Source organism: Panthera tigris, chromosome C2 (assembly GCF_018350195.1).
Source record: "Panthera tigris isolate Pti1 chromosome C2, P.tigris_Pti1_mat1.1, whole genome shotgun sequence".
NCBI lineage: Eukaryota > Metazoa > Chordata > Mammalia > Carnivora > Felidae > Panthera > Panthera tigris.
Genome location: NC_056668.1, coordinates 25337903 through 25355470, shown reverse-complemented (window position 1 = coordinate 25355470; position 17568 = coordinate 25337903). Strand labels below are relative to the sequence as shown.

General features: G+C 38.9%; 1 protein-coding gene across 1 annotated transcript in view; it reads right to left on the bottom strand.

The window, feature by feature from the left end:
- Nucleotides 1-17568, bottom strand: part of TMPRSS15 (transmembrane serine protease 15) — a 125976-nt gene that overhangs the window by 16155 nt on the left and 92253 nt on the right. Inside the window, exons 19-21 of the mRNA XM_042956532.1 lie at nt 13597-13692; nt 9122-9171; nt 8756-8930 (exon numbers count right to left, since the gene is read on the bottom strand). Coding sequence (XP_042812466.1) covers nt 8756-8930; nt 9122-9171; nt 13597-13692 — 321 coding nt within the window. The remainder of the gene's footprint in view (nt 1-8755; nt 8931-9121; nt 9172-13596; nt 13693-17568) is intronic.

Here is a 17568-nt window from a genome sequence, read left to right as displayed (position 1 = left end):
TCCAGACTTTTTCCTGTGGTTGATTTCAAGCTTCATAGCATTGTGGTCTGAAAGTATGCATGGTATAATTTCAATTCTTGTAAACTTATGAAGGGCTGTTTTGTGACCCAGTATATGATCTATCTTGGAGAATGTTCCATGTGCACTCGAGAAGAAAGTATATTCTGTTGCTTTGGGATGCAGAGTTCTAAATACATCTGTCAAGTCCATCTGATCCAATGTATCATTCAGGGCCCTTGTTTCTTTATTGACTGTGTGTCTAGATGATCTATCCATTTCTGTAAGTGGGGTGTTAAAGTCCCCTGCAATGACCACATTCTTATCAATAAGGTTGCTTATGTTTATGAGTAATTGTTTTATATATCTGGGGGCTCGGGTATTTGGCGCATAGACATTTATAATAGTTAGCTCTTCCTGGTGGATAGACCCTGTGATTATTATATAATGCCCTTCTTCATCTCTTGTTACAGCCTTTAATTTAAAGTCTAGTTTGTCTGATATAAGTATGGCTACTCCAGCTTTCTTTTGGCTTCCAGGAGCATGATAAATAGTTCTCCATCCCCTCACTCTCAATCTAAAGGTGTCCTCAGATCTAAAATGAGTCTCTTGTAGACAGCAAATAGATGGGTCTTGTTTTTTTATCCATTCTGATACCCTATGTCTTTTAGTTGGCGCATTTAATCCATTTACATTCAGTGTTATTATAGAAAGATATGGGTTTAGAGTCATTGTGATGTCTGTATGTTTTATGCTTGTAGTGATGTCTCTGGTACTTTGTCTCACAGGATCCCCCTTAGGATCTCTTGTAGGGCTGGTTTCGTGGTGACAAATTCCTTCAGTTTTTGTTTGTTTGGGAAGACCTTTATCTCTCCTTCTATTCTAAATGACAGACTTGCTGGATAAAGGATTCTCGGCTGCATATTTTTTCTGTTTAGCACACTGTAGATATCGTGCCAAGCCTTTCTGGCCTGCCAAGTTTCAAAGGAGAGATCAGTCACGAGTCTTATAGGTCTCCCTTTATATGTGAGAGCACGTTTATCCCTTGCTGCTTTCAGAATTTTCTCTTTATCCTTGTATTTTGCCAGTTTCACTACGATATGTCGTGCAGAAGATCGATTCAAGTTACGTCTGAAGGGAGTTCTCTGTGCCTCTTGGATTTCAATGCCTTTTTCCTTCCCCAGTTCAGGGAAGTTCTCAGCTATAATTTGTTCAAGTACCCCTTCAGCACCCTTCCCTCTCTCTTCCTCCTCTGGGATACCAATTATGCGTATATTATTTTTTTTTAGTGTATCACTTAGTTCTCTAATTTTCCCCTCATACTCCTGGATTTTTTTATCTCTCTTTCTTTCAGCTTCCTCTTTCTCCATAACTTTATCTTCTAGTTCACCTATTCTCTCCTCTGCCTCTTCAAGCCGAGCCATCGTGGATTCCATTTTGTTTTGCAATTCGTTTAAAGCGTTTTTCAACTCCTCGTGACTGTTCCTTAGTCCCTCGATCTTTGTGGCAAGAGATTCTCTGCTGTCCTGTATACTGTTTTCAAGCCCAGCGATTAATTTTATGACTATTATTCTAAATTCACTTTCTGTTATATTATTCAAATCCTTTTTGATCAGTTCATTAGCTGTTGTTATTTCCTGGAGATTCTTCTGAGGGGAATTCTTCCGTTTGGTCATTTTGGAGAGTCCCTGGCGTGGTGAGGACCTGCAGTGCACTTCCCCTGTGCTGTGGTGTATAACTGGAGTTAGTGGGCGGGGCCGCAGTCCGACCCGATGTCTGCCCCCAGCCCACTGCTGGGGCCACAGTCAGACTGGTGTGTGCCTTCTCTTCCCCTCTCCTAGGGGCGGGATTCACTGTGGGGTGGCGTGTCCCGTCTGGGCTACTTGCACACTGCCAGGCTTGTGTTGCTGGGGATCTGGCGTATTAGCTGGGGTGGGTAGGCAAGGTGCACGGGGGCTGGAGGGGCAGGCTTAGCTCGCTTCTCCTTAGGTGATCCACTTCAGGAGGGGCCCTGTGGCAGCGGGAGGGAGTCAGATCCGCTGCCGGAGGTTTGGCTCCGCAGAAGCACAGAGTTGGGTGTTTGCGCGGAGCGAGCAAGTTCCCTGGCAGGAACTGGTTCCCTTTGGGATTTTGGCTGGGGGATGGGCGGGGGAGATGGCGCTGGCGCCTTTGTTCCCCGCCAAGCTGAGCTCTGCCGTCCGGGGGCTCAGCAGCTCTCCCTCCCTTTGTCCTCCAGCCTTCCCACTTTCCGCGCAGAGCTGTTAACTTATGACCTCCCAGACGCTAAGTCGCGCTTGCTGTCGGAACACAGTCTGTCCGGCCCCTCCGCTTTTGCCAGCCAGACTCGGGGGCTCTGCTTGGCCGGCGAGCCGCCCCTCCGCCCCGGCTCCCTCCCGCCAGTCCGTGGAGCGCGCACCGCCTCGCCGCCCTTCCTACCCTCTTCCGTGGGCCTCTGGTCTGCGCTTGACTCCGGAGACTCCCTTCTGCTAATCCTCTGGCGGTTTTCTGGGTTCTTTAGGCAGGTGTAGGTGGAATCTAAGTGATCGGCAGGACGCGCTGTGAGCCCCGCGTCCTCCTACGCCGCCATCTTCCGGAACCCCGTCCCTTTTTTTTTTCTTTTGAGAACGAGAGAGAGGGCACAGGAATGTTTTGAGGAACGTGAGCGAGGGGCAGAGAAACAGACAGAGAGAGAGGGAGAGAGAGAGACAAGAGGGGCTCACCCAAAGCAGGGTGGGAGCTCACCTGATGCAGGACTCAAACTCATGAACCATGAGATCATGACCTGAGGCAAAGTCAGATGCTTAACTGACAAAGCCACCTAGATGCCCCTAACCTCGCAAATTCTTGTCTTTTATAAGTACTATACTCCTTCTGAGAACACTAAATATTAGTTACTGATATGAGGGAGCTTGCAGGCAGCACAAAGCTTAGTAATCACCATTTTGTCTTGTTATTTTAAGGTTTGAAGTAGAAAACCAATCCATGATGCGTGAACTATGAAAATTAAACATACATGCTTCAAGCTACTGGTCTAATTAAATACAAGTTACAGCAATATTAATCTGACACATTCTTAACGATTTCTGAAGTTGTTATAGCACTACACGGAAAATAGCCTTTTTTTCATGTTTTTATTTCTCCTGTATCTATAGACCGTACTATAGGAAGGAGATACCCCTCCAACTTATCATTTGCATTTCTCCCTCAAGTCTTACTCCACATGGCTTTTCATGTCTATATGCTTAGCTTCCCCACCACAAGCCCACATCAGCACAAGCACCATTAGAACAACTACATCCTATTGCAATCTTAGTGCCTTCTCTCAGAAGAAAGGCTTGAGAATACAGAAGTTATAGCCAATGGTACTCAATTTTATGTATCACCTGAAGAATTTTGCTAAAAATCTTGAATCCTAATTTCCACTTCCAGAGACTCTAATTTGGAAAGTTGGAGGGGGACTCAAGAATCTTCCCTTTGTTATTACTGTTGGGATAGTGAGCAATACAGAATCCTCCCTGGCTTTTCCATTCACCCAAAGCTAAGACAGAGAAAGAAAGGCCTCAGAAAAATCAGTGTAGATGAGGAAGGGGTACTTATTATGTTTTAAAAACATATTTGTCTCAAAATATCTGCATTCTAGTGAAACAAGAAAAAGCTATAGGACAGGAGACAGGTGCGGATGGAACAGGAAATAGCCCATTGGATAGGCAAGTCCCAATCTGGCACAGACTAAAGAGGGCAGAAGTGAGTACCTTAAGGTAGGGAACGTTGGTTGAATTTCTGCTGCATTTCGCCTGTGCCTGCCTTGTTCAAGAAAAATATGTTTCTTAGTAGCAAAAGAAAGAAAGGCACAGGTTTGGGGGCAACAGAAAGGCATGTATTCTTGACTTCTATAACCTCAAAGACTAGCACACTTCCTGGTGCACAGTAGGTGCTCCTTCGATGCTGCACCAGATGGGAGGACTAGCACTATGCCCACTCTAGGTTGCCATGTGCTGGTGTATAAATAAATTCCCTACTCAGAGTATGGGACCTTCATTGTGGTAAAGGGTAAATATGGTAAGACAGTTATGATAGAGCAAGATGATATGCCGAAAGGAAGAAAAATCAGTGGGAACCTGGAACTCTGAATTGCAATATTTTTCCGTTCTACCATTAGCAAAGATGGTACTTTAGTCAAGTCCACCCATGGCCAACCCCAATGTTTACCCCCAGCACAGCATTGTAGGTCTCTATTATTATTCTCCACTGAATGGAAAAAAGATTCCCATGAGGATACCCAATTCCATTTTTTAAGGCAAGGAAAAAGTAGAATGCCTCTGAAATATGGTGCTGTCAGAGAGTAAGAAAGTCTTCAAGGAATAGAGCCCAAAGGTCCATCGACTGATGAAGGGGTAAAGAAGACGTGGTAGATATATATACAATGGAATATTTCTTAGCCACCGAAAAGAATGAAATGTGATCTAGATGGCATAATGCTAAGTGAAGTAAGTCAGTCAGAGAAAGACAAATACCATGTGATTTCACCCATATGTGGAATTTAAGAAACAAAACAGATGAGCATAGTGGGGGAAAAAGAGAGGCAAAACAGAAAACAGACTCAACCATAGAGAACAACCTGAGGGTGGATGGAGGGTAGGTGGATGGGGTATGGGCTAAATGGGTGATGGGCATTAAGGAAGGCACTTGTTGTGATGAGCACTGGGTGTTGTATGTAAGTGATGAATCACTGAATTATACTCCTGAAACCAATATTACACTGTTTGTTAAATAACTGGAATATAAATAAAAACTTGAAAAAGAATGTTTTCAAGAATATCAGGGGTAATTTTAAAAGAAAAGAGGAGCTAGATTAAATGGGATAATGCTGGTCAGTTTTAGTACTTTAAGTATCATATGGTATCACAGTAATATTGAATAATGAATTATTTCAATAAGGAATGAAATAAATGTATTTGGTCATCTCTAAAGAGCTAAATTAAAGAATGGGAGATTGGCAAGAGGCCTCTCTATGGATAATTTCATTATTGATGTATGTCAATTTAATAGCTGTGATCCGGAGTATAAATCTATATATACCTGTCCACCCAAGAGGCTGAGTAGTGGTTGCTTCTGGAAGCAGGGATGGTGATTGGGAAGGGGGAATAAGAGAATTCTGCATGTGATGGAAAGTTTCACGTCTTGATAGGAGTGTGGGTTACACAGGCATATGCCTTTTCAAAATTCATCAAATTGTGCACTTAAGATTATGCAGTTGCTCTCTGTCAGTGGGAAAAAACAAATATTAAACTCTAGGTGGTGAGTTTGCTTAACAGCGGCAGGGTTAGCAATTCTCAAACTACTTGTGTTCTAAGCTTGAACAAATCCATAAATATTTTGTGGATGGTAGGAACAGGTTTCTCATTATTGGAGATGAGCTAGAATGGATCTTGCGGCAATCTATTTTCATTGGAGCTGCCACTTTGAGTTCATATTTATAGGTATATGGCTGTATCTATTGAGAGGGTCTAGGAGCTCGACACACCAGCAGTCGCAAGGAGCACACAAGATCTTGATTTGTAAAATGTAGAAGAAACTAAAATTACCTAAACAGAACTGGGGTTTCTTAGAAAGTTTGATTTGAGGACTGGGGGGGGGGGGAAGAAGCACAAAATGAACCTGGAACATCTTATTTTGCAGAAAGTAAAGAAATTCTCAAAGAATGGACATACATCAAGACCAACGCGGGGGCAAGCTTAAAGGGTTTCACCAAATATGAGGACTTTCTATAAAATAACTTGCTGTAATAAAAAATATCAAAGACAAGAAAGACATAAAGATAGCAAGCCTGGCAGAAAGTCTATTCCAGATTGAAAAAGATGAAAGAGTTGTAGTAACTAAATGCAGTGCATTATCCTGGATTGGTTCTTGGGTGGCAAACAGACAAACAGACCAAGAAGGCTATAAAGGGCATATTTAGGACAGTAGACAAAAATGAACACATATTACAGATTAGATAGTGGTATTGCATTAATGTTAAATGTCCATGACTTTCTGTGATTATGTAGGAAAATATCCGTGTTCTTAGTAAACATACAGAGTAAAGGGGCACAGTGTCTAATCCACTATAAAGAGATTCAGAAAATAAATATTTCTCCAGATTGGAGAGAATGAAAGAATATTTCTCCAGATTGGAGAGAAAGATAAGAAAGTTTTCATAGCGTAAAATGTAAGCAATTGACGAATCTCAGTGAAGGTACATAAGAGTTCTCTGTGCTAGTATTTGCAATTTTTGTTTGTGTTTGAAATTATAGCACTATAAAAAGTTTAGAAAATAAATATGCTGAATGTCTCCTGGGCAAGAATCAGACTCTGGACCTTTTCTGCACAGGAACAACAGGACAATAAAATTTTTATTGCACATTTATGTAATTCACAGTACGCAAAAGTATTGCATCATCTTACTTTTGTCCTGATAATCACTCTAGGGGGTGGGCATCCTTAGGAACCCCCTGTGGGTGAGGATACCTAAACAGAGATACCAAGTCACATGAAGTCAGTCACGTAAGTAGGATCAAAATTCTATCCTCTGGTTTAAAGTCAACCTTCCTTTTAAGGCACAGTAAAGTTGGTCCATACTCTCCAAATCTCTGTTTTAAGGTTGGAAAAGAAGACAAATCAGTGACAGAGAAAAAGAACAGGCATAAGGAAGCTTAATGACATCCAGGAACACTGTGGCTGATGGATGGGAATAGGAGTGTGGACTGTGGTAGACAGAGAAGAGCTGTCCAATTAAACCATTTAACCACCTGCAGATTAAAACGCCTGGACCAGGTTTACACTTTTTGGGAAAGAAGAAATACTACAACTGAATGGGTAAGGAGAGCAAAATGCAAGGGTGGTGAGGATGAGTTTGAATTCATCACAATTCTATTACAGTTTACACTTGTTTGCTTGTGTTCCGATTGAAGCTGTGTGAAAAGACATTTTATGTCCTATATAACTAAACATGTGTTTATAGTAGACCAAACTGCTTTTCTATTTCGTTTGAATATTTGTGGTTTAAAAAGCTATGATATTGGTATCATTGACCTACAACAAGTACATCTGTAAGGTAGATAAATGAAAGATGCCACTAATATTACTGTAAGCCTGGTTGACATTTAGAAAGCATATGTTCTGCAAGAACATCAAACGGACTAATTTACCAAATCCAAGGTTAATGTGGGAGGTTGCTAACTTAATAAGACCCATCTTTGTGCAATAGAAAACAATGAATCTGTAGGTAAAGACACCTTTCGCTTGTAAATTGGGATATAGGTTACCCACCTGTGGCATCTGAAGGTATAGGTTATGTACAGGTAAAAGTTAAAGTCATGTTTAGCAGGGGATGGGAAAATATTGACTGCTATGGACATTTTTTTGTGGTGTGGCTGAAAACAGATTAAAATATTATTATCAAGAGGCAGCAGAGTCACGAAGGTGCAGTTTAGCTATGGGACAGGCTGTAGTTTACTCATCTAGATACAGGGTGTGATGCATAGAATAGAGAGCTTGGATGTAGATGGGCAGTAACTTGGGTAGTCCTTTTGGAGCCCAGGTGATTAGTCCAGATCTGGCTATGGGTCCTTATTTCAGATTCCTCGGGTTCTGCGTTCAAGTTTGCCCTCACGCTGGTCCAATGGGATCAATCCTTTAATACTCTGCTCCCCGCCCCCATCTCCCAAACAACTATCATAACCTTCTGCATCTGACAATTTGTCTCCATCCATCAAAGAACTTTCACTATCTGGGTTGGTAGGGAGTTAGTCTTTTGATCTGATTATAGCTATATCTTACATTCCTGAGCACACATGCTTCATTTCTCAGAGATTCTGGACACTGGCCACAGAGGCTTATTCTAATCCTCACAACTCAGGCCATTCTCTGGAGGTTCCTTTTACTCAATTAAGGACAGTAAATTACCTTAGGATCAGGGCTTATGAATCTTCTATGAGGAAGCTACCTTTTACTTGGGCCTAATTCAGAAGTGTCAGAATGAGACTACCTAAGAAGGTGCCTTCTTTCAGGCAGAAGCAGAGAATTAACACGTTCTTGGGCCCAAGAATAGTTCTTTTCTCCTCCTTTTCTCCCCGTCCCTCCACTGTCTCTGTTTTTTCCCTGTGGCACTGCTTTGGGAATGGCTGCTTCTAGAAGGAGAAGACAGATCCTAGAATTCAACATGTATTTTGTCATACTACATAACAAAAAAAGAGTTAGATATGGTTGATATTGTTTCTAAGATTCAGTTATGGGTAGCATCAAACTAGATGTGACTTGAGAAGGAAATATTTTTATTCTAAGTCACAACAAAGTCCTTACGCATGAATTTCTAGAACACAGTTTATTAGTCACTTAAGGGCTATTTGAACGTGCTTTTTTTTTTGATACTGACAATTTCTGACGCTATTGGCCTGATTGAACGATAACCAGCACAATTTATGCATTAAATACGAATTTCATGCCTTTAAAAGTGCTTACCTTGTGTAGGTATGAATTTCAATTTTCATGTATGTAGGAAACATAATGCTTGATGCAAGTATCTAATGAAGAATTGATTTTTAATTTAGCGTTCTCTATGTTTATATATGATTTTAATGGGAAAAATGGTACTATATAATGTCAGAATGGCAGGAACATTTCCCCGAGGGGATGATTTTGTGAGGCTGCAGGAAATGGCATGCAGAGTGTCTGCTGTGGTCATCTCATCTGGGAGAAGCCACTGTGATGTCACACTCACCCATACACACAGTGGGCGGCTGACACCAGCCAGTCATCGCTGACGAGAGATGCACCACAGAGCAGTTGGCCGTTGTAATAAAGGGCGACGACCCAGGGCCAGGCTCCTTCTTTGGCATTATTTCCTCCAACAATCTTTGGGCTGACTCGTGGAGTCACTAGTTTTTTCCCACATGCTATTAAAATAAATGAAGAAATAAAATAAATGAAGACATAAAATAAGTGAATTAAAATAAATCTATTTTATTTTGGTGGATTTCCTTTGCTTACGAAAATTTAGTGGATCACTACAAAATAGTGATATACCAACTCCATTCGGAATTTTAAACGGAAGGCATGAAGGAAGAAAACGTGACAAAATACTTACGTTTTTGGTTACATTGTAACTGAATCAGTGAATCCTGTAAACACTGTTTACTGTAATAGAAGAACAATTATATTTCAGAAAGTGTGCACCTAACATTTTAAAACAAAGTATAGTGTATCTATTTTAATCTTATTATCTTATTTTTTTAGTAGAATTAACCTTCAGATGTAAGTAGGTTATATGAAATGTGGGGACGCTGACAGGCACAGCAGGAAAATCCTCAGTTTAAAGTCAAATAGAACGGAGTTTGAGCCCTTAACTCTCTACCACTTACATTTAGTGATTTTGGATAAGTTGTTTAGTGTCCCTGGGATTCAGTTTTGTCATCCATAAAATGGGAGCAATAGTAGTTACTTTGTTGGAGTTTTGTGAGAAGTTAAATAAACTGGAGTTATTGTGCCATATACACAATGAACATTCAATGAATGATAGTTATCGTTAGTTTGCTTGAACCAACCTTGGATATCATCATTCTATAATACAGAACATGTCTCAGTATTGCTAATCAGGCAACTATAAATGCCTCGCATTGTGTGTGAGGCTGTGTACCTCATTCAGAAAATTCACTGATTGATGAATCACAGGCCCTGCTTTCAAGGGAGATAAACATATAAACAGCAAAATATAAGACAAAGTATAGGCATAAATAATTTAAAAACTCACTACCTGTTTAAATACTTGGATACCAACTTTTTTCAAAGCCAAGAATTCTATATTAAACAAAAATTTAAACAAAGGAAGAGTTAAAAAATGTGTTATACTTATTGACCACTAGAGATCAGTATAATACAAGGAATTAAAGTACTTTCCCACACTGTTTCCTGATTCTGCCAGGGCAGATACTGGTCACATTGAAACAAGCACATACACACATATATAACTTTAATAATTTCTATTTATATATTTAGCTACATATGTTGTGCATATTACTTAGGTGTTTGAAATTTCAGGTAAAAACAAAACAAAAACACAAAGCAAGACCCAAGATTCGTATGCGATCACAAGTACAATCAAAGCAATTCAGTGTTTCTGGAACATACATGATAAGGCTTATTTGAAACCACGTGCATTCATACTGTCCAATCGACATATCACTTAGAATATAAGTTAACTTCAATTGAAATAAAAGAAAATATACTTACATTTTATTAATAAGCAATGTGGATGTGATGTGGGAAACCAAGGCAGAAGGAAATGGTAGATAAAATAAATTTCCTTATAACCTGCAGCCTATTGACAAATGCTTGAGGCAGGGGAGGACAATATTTCTCCAGGAACTCCCTAATGTCTTAATGTTAATGCTTTGCTAGAGACTGACAATAGCTAGGCCTCCATATAAAAGTCCTTCTGGAAACTCCTTATTGCCTTTACTTCCCCTAGCTCCAAAGTATATAATCAGTCACCCTTCACAATCCTGGGGAAGCTCTTCCTGCCCATGGGTCCTGTCCCCATCCTTTTATAAAATTACTGTTTTGCCCCAAAGACGTCTTAAGAATTTTTTCTTGGTTGTGGGCTCCGAACCACACCCCCTCCCCAAATCCACAACCACATCACATGCATGTATATCTATCTAAATATGGGTATATCAATATATAGTCATAATGAACTCCCCTTCTATTATATACTCATCGTTGGGAGAAAAGCAGTTTCTAGAATGCTTTCCAGCATACTTTCAAGTTCATCCAAACTCTTTCTATATCTATAGTACTCATCAGTGAAAATCCATATTCAAAATGGTTCAGCATTCTTAGATATTAAAGATGCCTAATACTCTGTGGTATGGACAAAACTGATGAAATTCTTTTTAGCAAGCATAGAAAAGCTTAATAAACTTTTAAAACAAAAAGTAACTATTAAATTAACCAGAAAATGGACCTGAACTTTGCCCCTCATTCTCCATGCATTTCAGCCAGTCAAACTTTTCATGCATAAACACACACATGCAGTTTCTCAGTGTAGAGGAATAAATTCCTTAGTCTCTGGTCAGAATGAGCAGTGACTCCACACTTTGCCCAGGTATATTTAGAGAGATTGGAGGGAAACAGAATTATTGTCCCGGCCTTTGGTCCTGGAATCAGAGCTAGGTCAGCCCTCTGGACAGGAAGAAAGACAAGAGCAGGATCCTGTGTCTTTCTCTCAGCCCCATTAGTTGAGGGGCTATTGCGATATAAATGGATGGGTTTATATCTATTATATTGACAAAGTAAACGTTTCTCTCCCATATATGGCCATCAGCATGGTCTTTTTTTCTCGTTGATTGGCTATGCTTTCTCTTTCTTTCTCCTTTCTAGAACTGCTATTTATTTATTTCTTTTTAGTTTTTTTTCTTTTTTTATTATTTGAGAGAGAGAGAGAGAGAGAAAGAGAAAGAGAAAGAGAGAACAGGAAGGGGCAGAGAGAGGAAGACAGAGGATCTAAAGCTGGCTCTGTTCTGTCAGTACAGAGCCCAACCTGGGACTTGAACCCACAAACCACAAAATCATGACCTGAGCCAAAGTCAGAGGCTCAACAAACTGAGCCACCCAAGCGCCCCTTCCAGAATTGTTATTTAAAGTGAGCTGTTGCCTTTGGCAATTTAGAAGATTGCAAGGTAGAGTGGAAAATAGAGGAATGTGGGGTTGCCTATGGATTTGTGAGCATGTCCAGGTCATGCTTTAGTTTCCTAGGCCTTAGAGTAGAGTAATACTAAGCATATATATGATAACATAAGCATACGTACAATAACATAGCATATGCACAATAACATAAGCACGCATACAATAACATAAGCATACATACAATAGGGACATCAATGATACTGTCATTTTGTTGATAAGCATGGAATAACAGACTTCTGCTCTGAAACATGCACATAATTGAGATGAATTTTTAAAAATATTTTTTCCTTTGTTCTTTTTCTTATCCTTAAAGTCTATAAGATATAAACAAAAGAACTTTTCGGTGTACAAACTGCTTTTGATCTACAATTCTAATGTAAATTTAAACATGCTTATAGAAGGAAATCTAGAAATCTGCTTTCTCATTTGAAAATGCTTTGCTTCACCCCTTATGAGACTAATAATATCAGTCAAGGCCCAGCAAACATTCATATAAAACATTCAATTGCAAAGTCCTTGGTACTGAAAATACTCCTTTATCAATTTGTTTTACTGGTTGAGCTCACAGATATAACGTTTCATGAATAGCTGAATAATTACATAATTTCATTTTTTACCATTAAGTATGTTATACAAAAAAACCTGCAAGCTAATGTACCAGCAATGACATCTTAAATCTTTGTCTGTAGTTCTGGCTTCTTGAAGTTACTCTCTTCCTACCTGCAGCTGGTCTTTAATGGAACTTTAAAATTCAAAAGCCAGGGCGCCTGGGTGGCGCAGTCGGTTAAGCATCCGACTTCAGCCAGGTCACGATCTTGCGGTCCGTGAGTTGGAGCCCCGCGTCAGGCTCTGGGCTGATGGCTCCGAGCCTGGAGCCTGTTTCCGATTCTGTGTCTCCCTCTCTCTCTGCCCCTCCCCCGTTCATGCTCTGTCTCTCTCTGTCCCAAAAATAAATAAAAAACGTTGAAAAAAAAATTAAAATTCAAAAGCCAATCTCAACCAAAAAAAATATCATGAATGCCCAAACAGGAGAAATGACATAATTTAAGATAAAATAGACGTTTGAATACAGGAAGGAGGTTGCTTTTTAAACAGTAGTAAAAATTATAAAATGAACCTAATTTAAAACTTTTTTTAATGTTTATTTTTGAGAGAGAAAGAGAGAGAGACAGAGAAAAAGAGAGAGAGAGAGAATGAGCAGGGAAGGGGCAGAGAGAGAGACAGACAGACAGAATCCAAGTGGGATTCAGGCTCCAAGCTGAGAGCATAGAGCCTGACAGGGGGCTCAAACCCACAGACTGCGAGATCATGACCTGAGCTGAAGTCGGATGCTTAAGCTACTGAGCCATCCAGGAGCCCAAAAATAACCTAATTTTAAGGAGCATAAGACAATATGCAGACACAACTAGAAGTCTAGACTCCTTCCCTCAATATTCATGTTCTATTTGCTAAATACCGTGACTTTCGCCCCTCTCTTCTCTTGATAACTAATTTGTGTCACCCTTTTTAGTCTGACTAACATTGGACCAATTTATCCCAACTCTCAGAATTTTTTTTGGGGGGATTTACTTGTTAATGAATTTGAAGGTAAAGATAGAAAGGGTATAGAAGTAAACTTATTGAATCTCTATCTATGTGCTGCACAATTTTATATGCAATATCTCATTTGACTGCCTTACCATATACATGAGGGTTAGATAATGTTATCAAGTAGGATCAGTTAGGTAGTATTTGAGATTACCTGAATAATAAAAAAAATAAATAACTTTTAAGATTATATGGCTAGTATGTGGTGGCATTAAAATCTGATTAGTTTTAAAATCTATCTTCTTTCCAGTCCATGTACAAATTAGTCCAAGAACAGATTTTGGGACCCACCTTGGTGTTAGTATTAAGCTGCCATTAGGGGCTGTGTTTAATTTTACAAATGGTCCACTTCCAGTAGAGAAGATTGGCATCGATGAGTTTCCACTCCTAGGGAAAAACACATAGAGACAAAACAAAAACACAAAGAACCAAAACCTTAATTTATAGTTATTTATTGCTGTGGACATTGAAAGAAATGATGGGATTCCATACAAAAAAAAGATGAACATTTTAATATAACCCTTCAAAAGTTTTGCTGTCTAAAAGATGGAACAAATCAGAATCATCCATAATAACATAAAACGTAATTTAAGTTTTTGTGTAATCCCTCTAGTTCTTGTTTTCATGCTCATATATTATTTAACAAAGTTAAAATTCAGTGCATGCATCACTTGAGTATCTGATTTTTTCATTTGACTCTTCTATGTTCAATAAATTCCATAATGATCAATTTTAATAACCACCTCATAGAATTGCTGCACCATAATTTATTAAACTTTTTTCCTGTTGAGTGTAATCCATCTTTTAAAAAATGCATGTTGCCTGAGAACAACCTAGAAAAAGAATGTCTTCAGTATTTACTTTTCCAAATGTTGCTTTGTTCTCGGTATCTCATTCAATTTAAAGTCTAACAAGCCCTAATTTAAAGCCAGAAGCTACGTGACTGCTCTAAAAAGGGAGTCTGTGGCCTGGCCCTCTAACTCTAAACTCATGGGCCAGCGTGAGATGGAGAAAGACACATTCTGCATGTAACAAAGACATTAAGTTTCTAGTCTTTCTTATCCCTGAAAACATGTTATATCCACGCTCTCCACTGTGAAACTTAACTGAAGATTTCTCTCAATCATCCTGACCCTCTTCCGTAGGCTTAGCTGGAAACATTTAGCTTACTTCCTAATCTTTTTTTCCTGCCTTTTATTTATTCCAGATTTTAATCCTCATATAAAAATACGCTTTTTGATTGGAAACATCCTGATTCCTGCTAACTTCTTCCGGTTGGCAAGGAGAGGATGCAGTTCTTATCTTTTGGAATAACATGAAGTTTCCACCAACTGCATCTTCAAAAGAAGGTCCAATGTCTTGCCTAGACAGTCCCCAACACTGGCCCTTTTCTGTCTGTGTGTAGGGAATTTCCAAGGGAACACCCATGACTGTTGTGATCAATAAGAAGAAAAGAGGTTGAGAGTGTTTCCTGTCTCTTTCAGATGGGACAGCATCTTAAAAAAAACTGAAAGTGTTTGTTTCATACCTTTCATCCACTGAACAGAGAACTGGAACAATGGAGCCTGTATTTAATGTCCCAGAATTCAGCATGTTGCACTTTAACTTTATAAACAGATAAAAGTAACTCTAGCACACAAATCAATGACTATTCATTTAATAATACCCGAAATGAATTTGCCAAAGGGAGAATAAGTGCTGTTACTGTTATTATTAAAGATTAAGATATTCCCTCTAGAGAAGCAGAAGCATCATCTTATTTAAGTATTTATGTAAAGTGTATTTGTTATAGTTCAGAAAAACCGAATAGGCATAAGGACTTCACAACAGGCAGGGGTGTAGAGGTCAGAAATGCTCTGCTCAGGAAGGACAATAATGCAGGAACATTATATTTAAGGACTCCCATATTTAGGGAAGACAGAGTGTGCATCAAAACAGATCTTAGAGGACTTTGAATTTACCATTGTTGCAGCTTTTGGTAGAATTCATCACACCAGTCTTGGCTTTTCAGACTATCAAGGAATACCTATCCAATTTGAAGAGGCTCTCATTGAGTTGACTTTGCTTGAGGCTTCAGAAACATCCTTAGTATTGGTTGATTGTGCTCATCTTTGCTGCAAGGGTGGGTCTTAGTTACTCTCTGTTCTCTCTTTTAGACTCTCTCTTTTATTGTTTTTGGTCATATTGCCAGTGTCCTTATTCTGCTGAATTCCTACATGTGTTGGACATTCTTCTAGGTAGTTTTATATGTTCCCGACTCTCCATGACCAAGGATTTCCAAAGTATGTTCTCCAGACAAGCAGCAGAGAATATATTAGAAATGCAAATTGCCTAGCTCCACTCCAGACCTACCGACACAGAAACTCTGGAAGTAGGGTCCAGCCATCTATGTGTTAACATACCCTTCAGGTGATTTTGACACTTGGAAGTCAGGGACCCCCTGTCAAAGCCAAATATAATATCTATTTTTACTTGTTCAGGGGGGTCTGCTTTTTAGCTTCTGAAATGATTTCTCGTTATTTGATAGGCAATTCATTTTAAGGCACTGATAAAGTTAATTTGTATTTCAGGACCCACAAAATGGAGCCCACTGCAGTGGCCCAGTCCACTTCACAAATCTAAACCTGTCAGCCCACACTGAGGAATGGCCTCATTGTCAAGAAACCCTAATATACACCAATCACAATCTTCCAACTCAGCTTCTGCTGGCTTACTTTACCCTAAAATAAGACCTGCTAGGGTTAACAGGAAATCCTGATCTCCTAGCCAGTCATGCCCCGTTGCCTCTTCTAACAGTCCATAAAACTCTCTCTCCCCCAAATCACTCAGGAAGTCTGCTCTACTGCTTGTGAGACACTGCACTCCCCCAATCAGTGGATCGTTTTCCCTTCAATAAAGGACATCAAACTCAATACTAAATTGTTTTAGTTTTGCCATTTGTCCATATTCATAAATATGTGGGGGAACATCCTCAAGGGTAATTCATTAAAAATACATCTCAGAGACGTGGGTTTAACACTTTTCCATTTTTTCTACCTGTTTTTCTTCCATCCCTTAACTATCTCTCTCTTTTTTTTAATTAAGTAAGCTGTACAAGCCACTCACGACCCTGAGAGCAAGAGTTGCATGTAATCTTAACGACCGAGCTAGCCAGGTGCCCCGACTAGCTCTTTTAATACAGACCCCGAGAAGATGCATTAGTATCTCTGGAACTTCAAAACAAAATTTGGACATAATTCTTTTCCTTTTTTTTCCCTTTTTTTAAAATTCGGACATAATTAAAGTGAAAAAGTATTGAGGTGTTATTTATAAATCAGTTTTTTTTTTTAAATCTAGTGTCTATTTATTACACATTTACAACTGGCATTAAACTGTGATGGGATTGGCAGGTAAATTTTTAAGCCTATTCTAGGAGAAAAAAAGACTAGAGGCAAAGCTTTAAAGAATATCTGGTGAATGCCAATTCTTCTACTCTTGGAGTCTCAAATGCAGTCCCACAGTGATGTTTTCACTATCTGGCAGAGGAAAAAATAAAGATTATGCGTGCATATTGAAAATAAAAAAACAGACACACAGTTTATATTCTGAGATCGTCTTCTCTATATTTTCACTCTCAAAGTTACATGAGGAAACAGACTGCAATTAATACTATAGATATATTGTTTGGAATACAGAATACAGAATAGAATATATTAAATGCTATATAGAGTATACATAGATATATCGTATATAAACGCTATGTATAGTAAATGTAGTCTATATAGTATATAGAATATATTAAAAGCTATAATATAAAATAATTAAAATGCTCTTTTGGAAAAAAATTATAAAGTATTCACATAATTAATTTTTTGTCGCTCATACTGATGTCAGCAGCCTGCAAGTGCTATATAGAGACTATCCGTTCATACAAACATTTCCAGGTGTTAGTGCTGGATGTTAGAATTTGGAATTTAATTTGAGAGTGGCTACTCGTGTTTCAAATCCTGCCAAATTCAACTCAACCTTTTCCGGACTGAACACAATTTATTCCAGCTTGTATTCACAGCACACAGAAGATAAACCGCAGAGAAAGTTTACAACAAACTATTTATTATTTTAAGAAATGATGGAGATAATAAAAATATATTAATAATGTGCTTGGCAAAATAACAGGCTAGCAACCTTTTATTATCACATTTATTTTCGAAAAGCAAAATCTCATAACAACGAAAAATTGAATTGTTGAGAGAGAATAAATTATATTAAGTTCTGCAGTTAAAG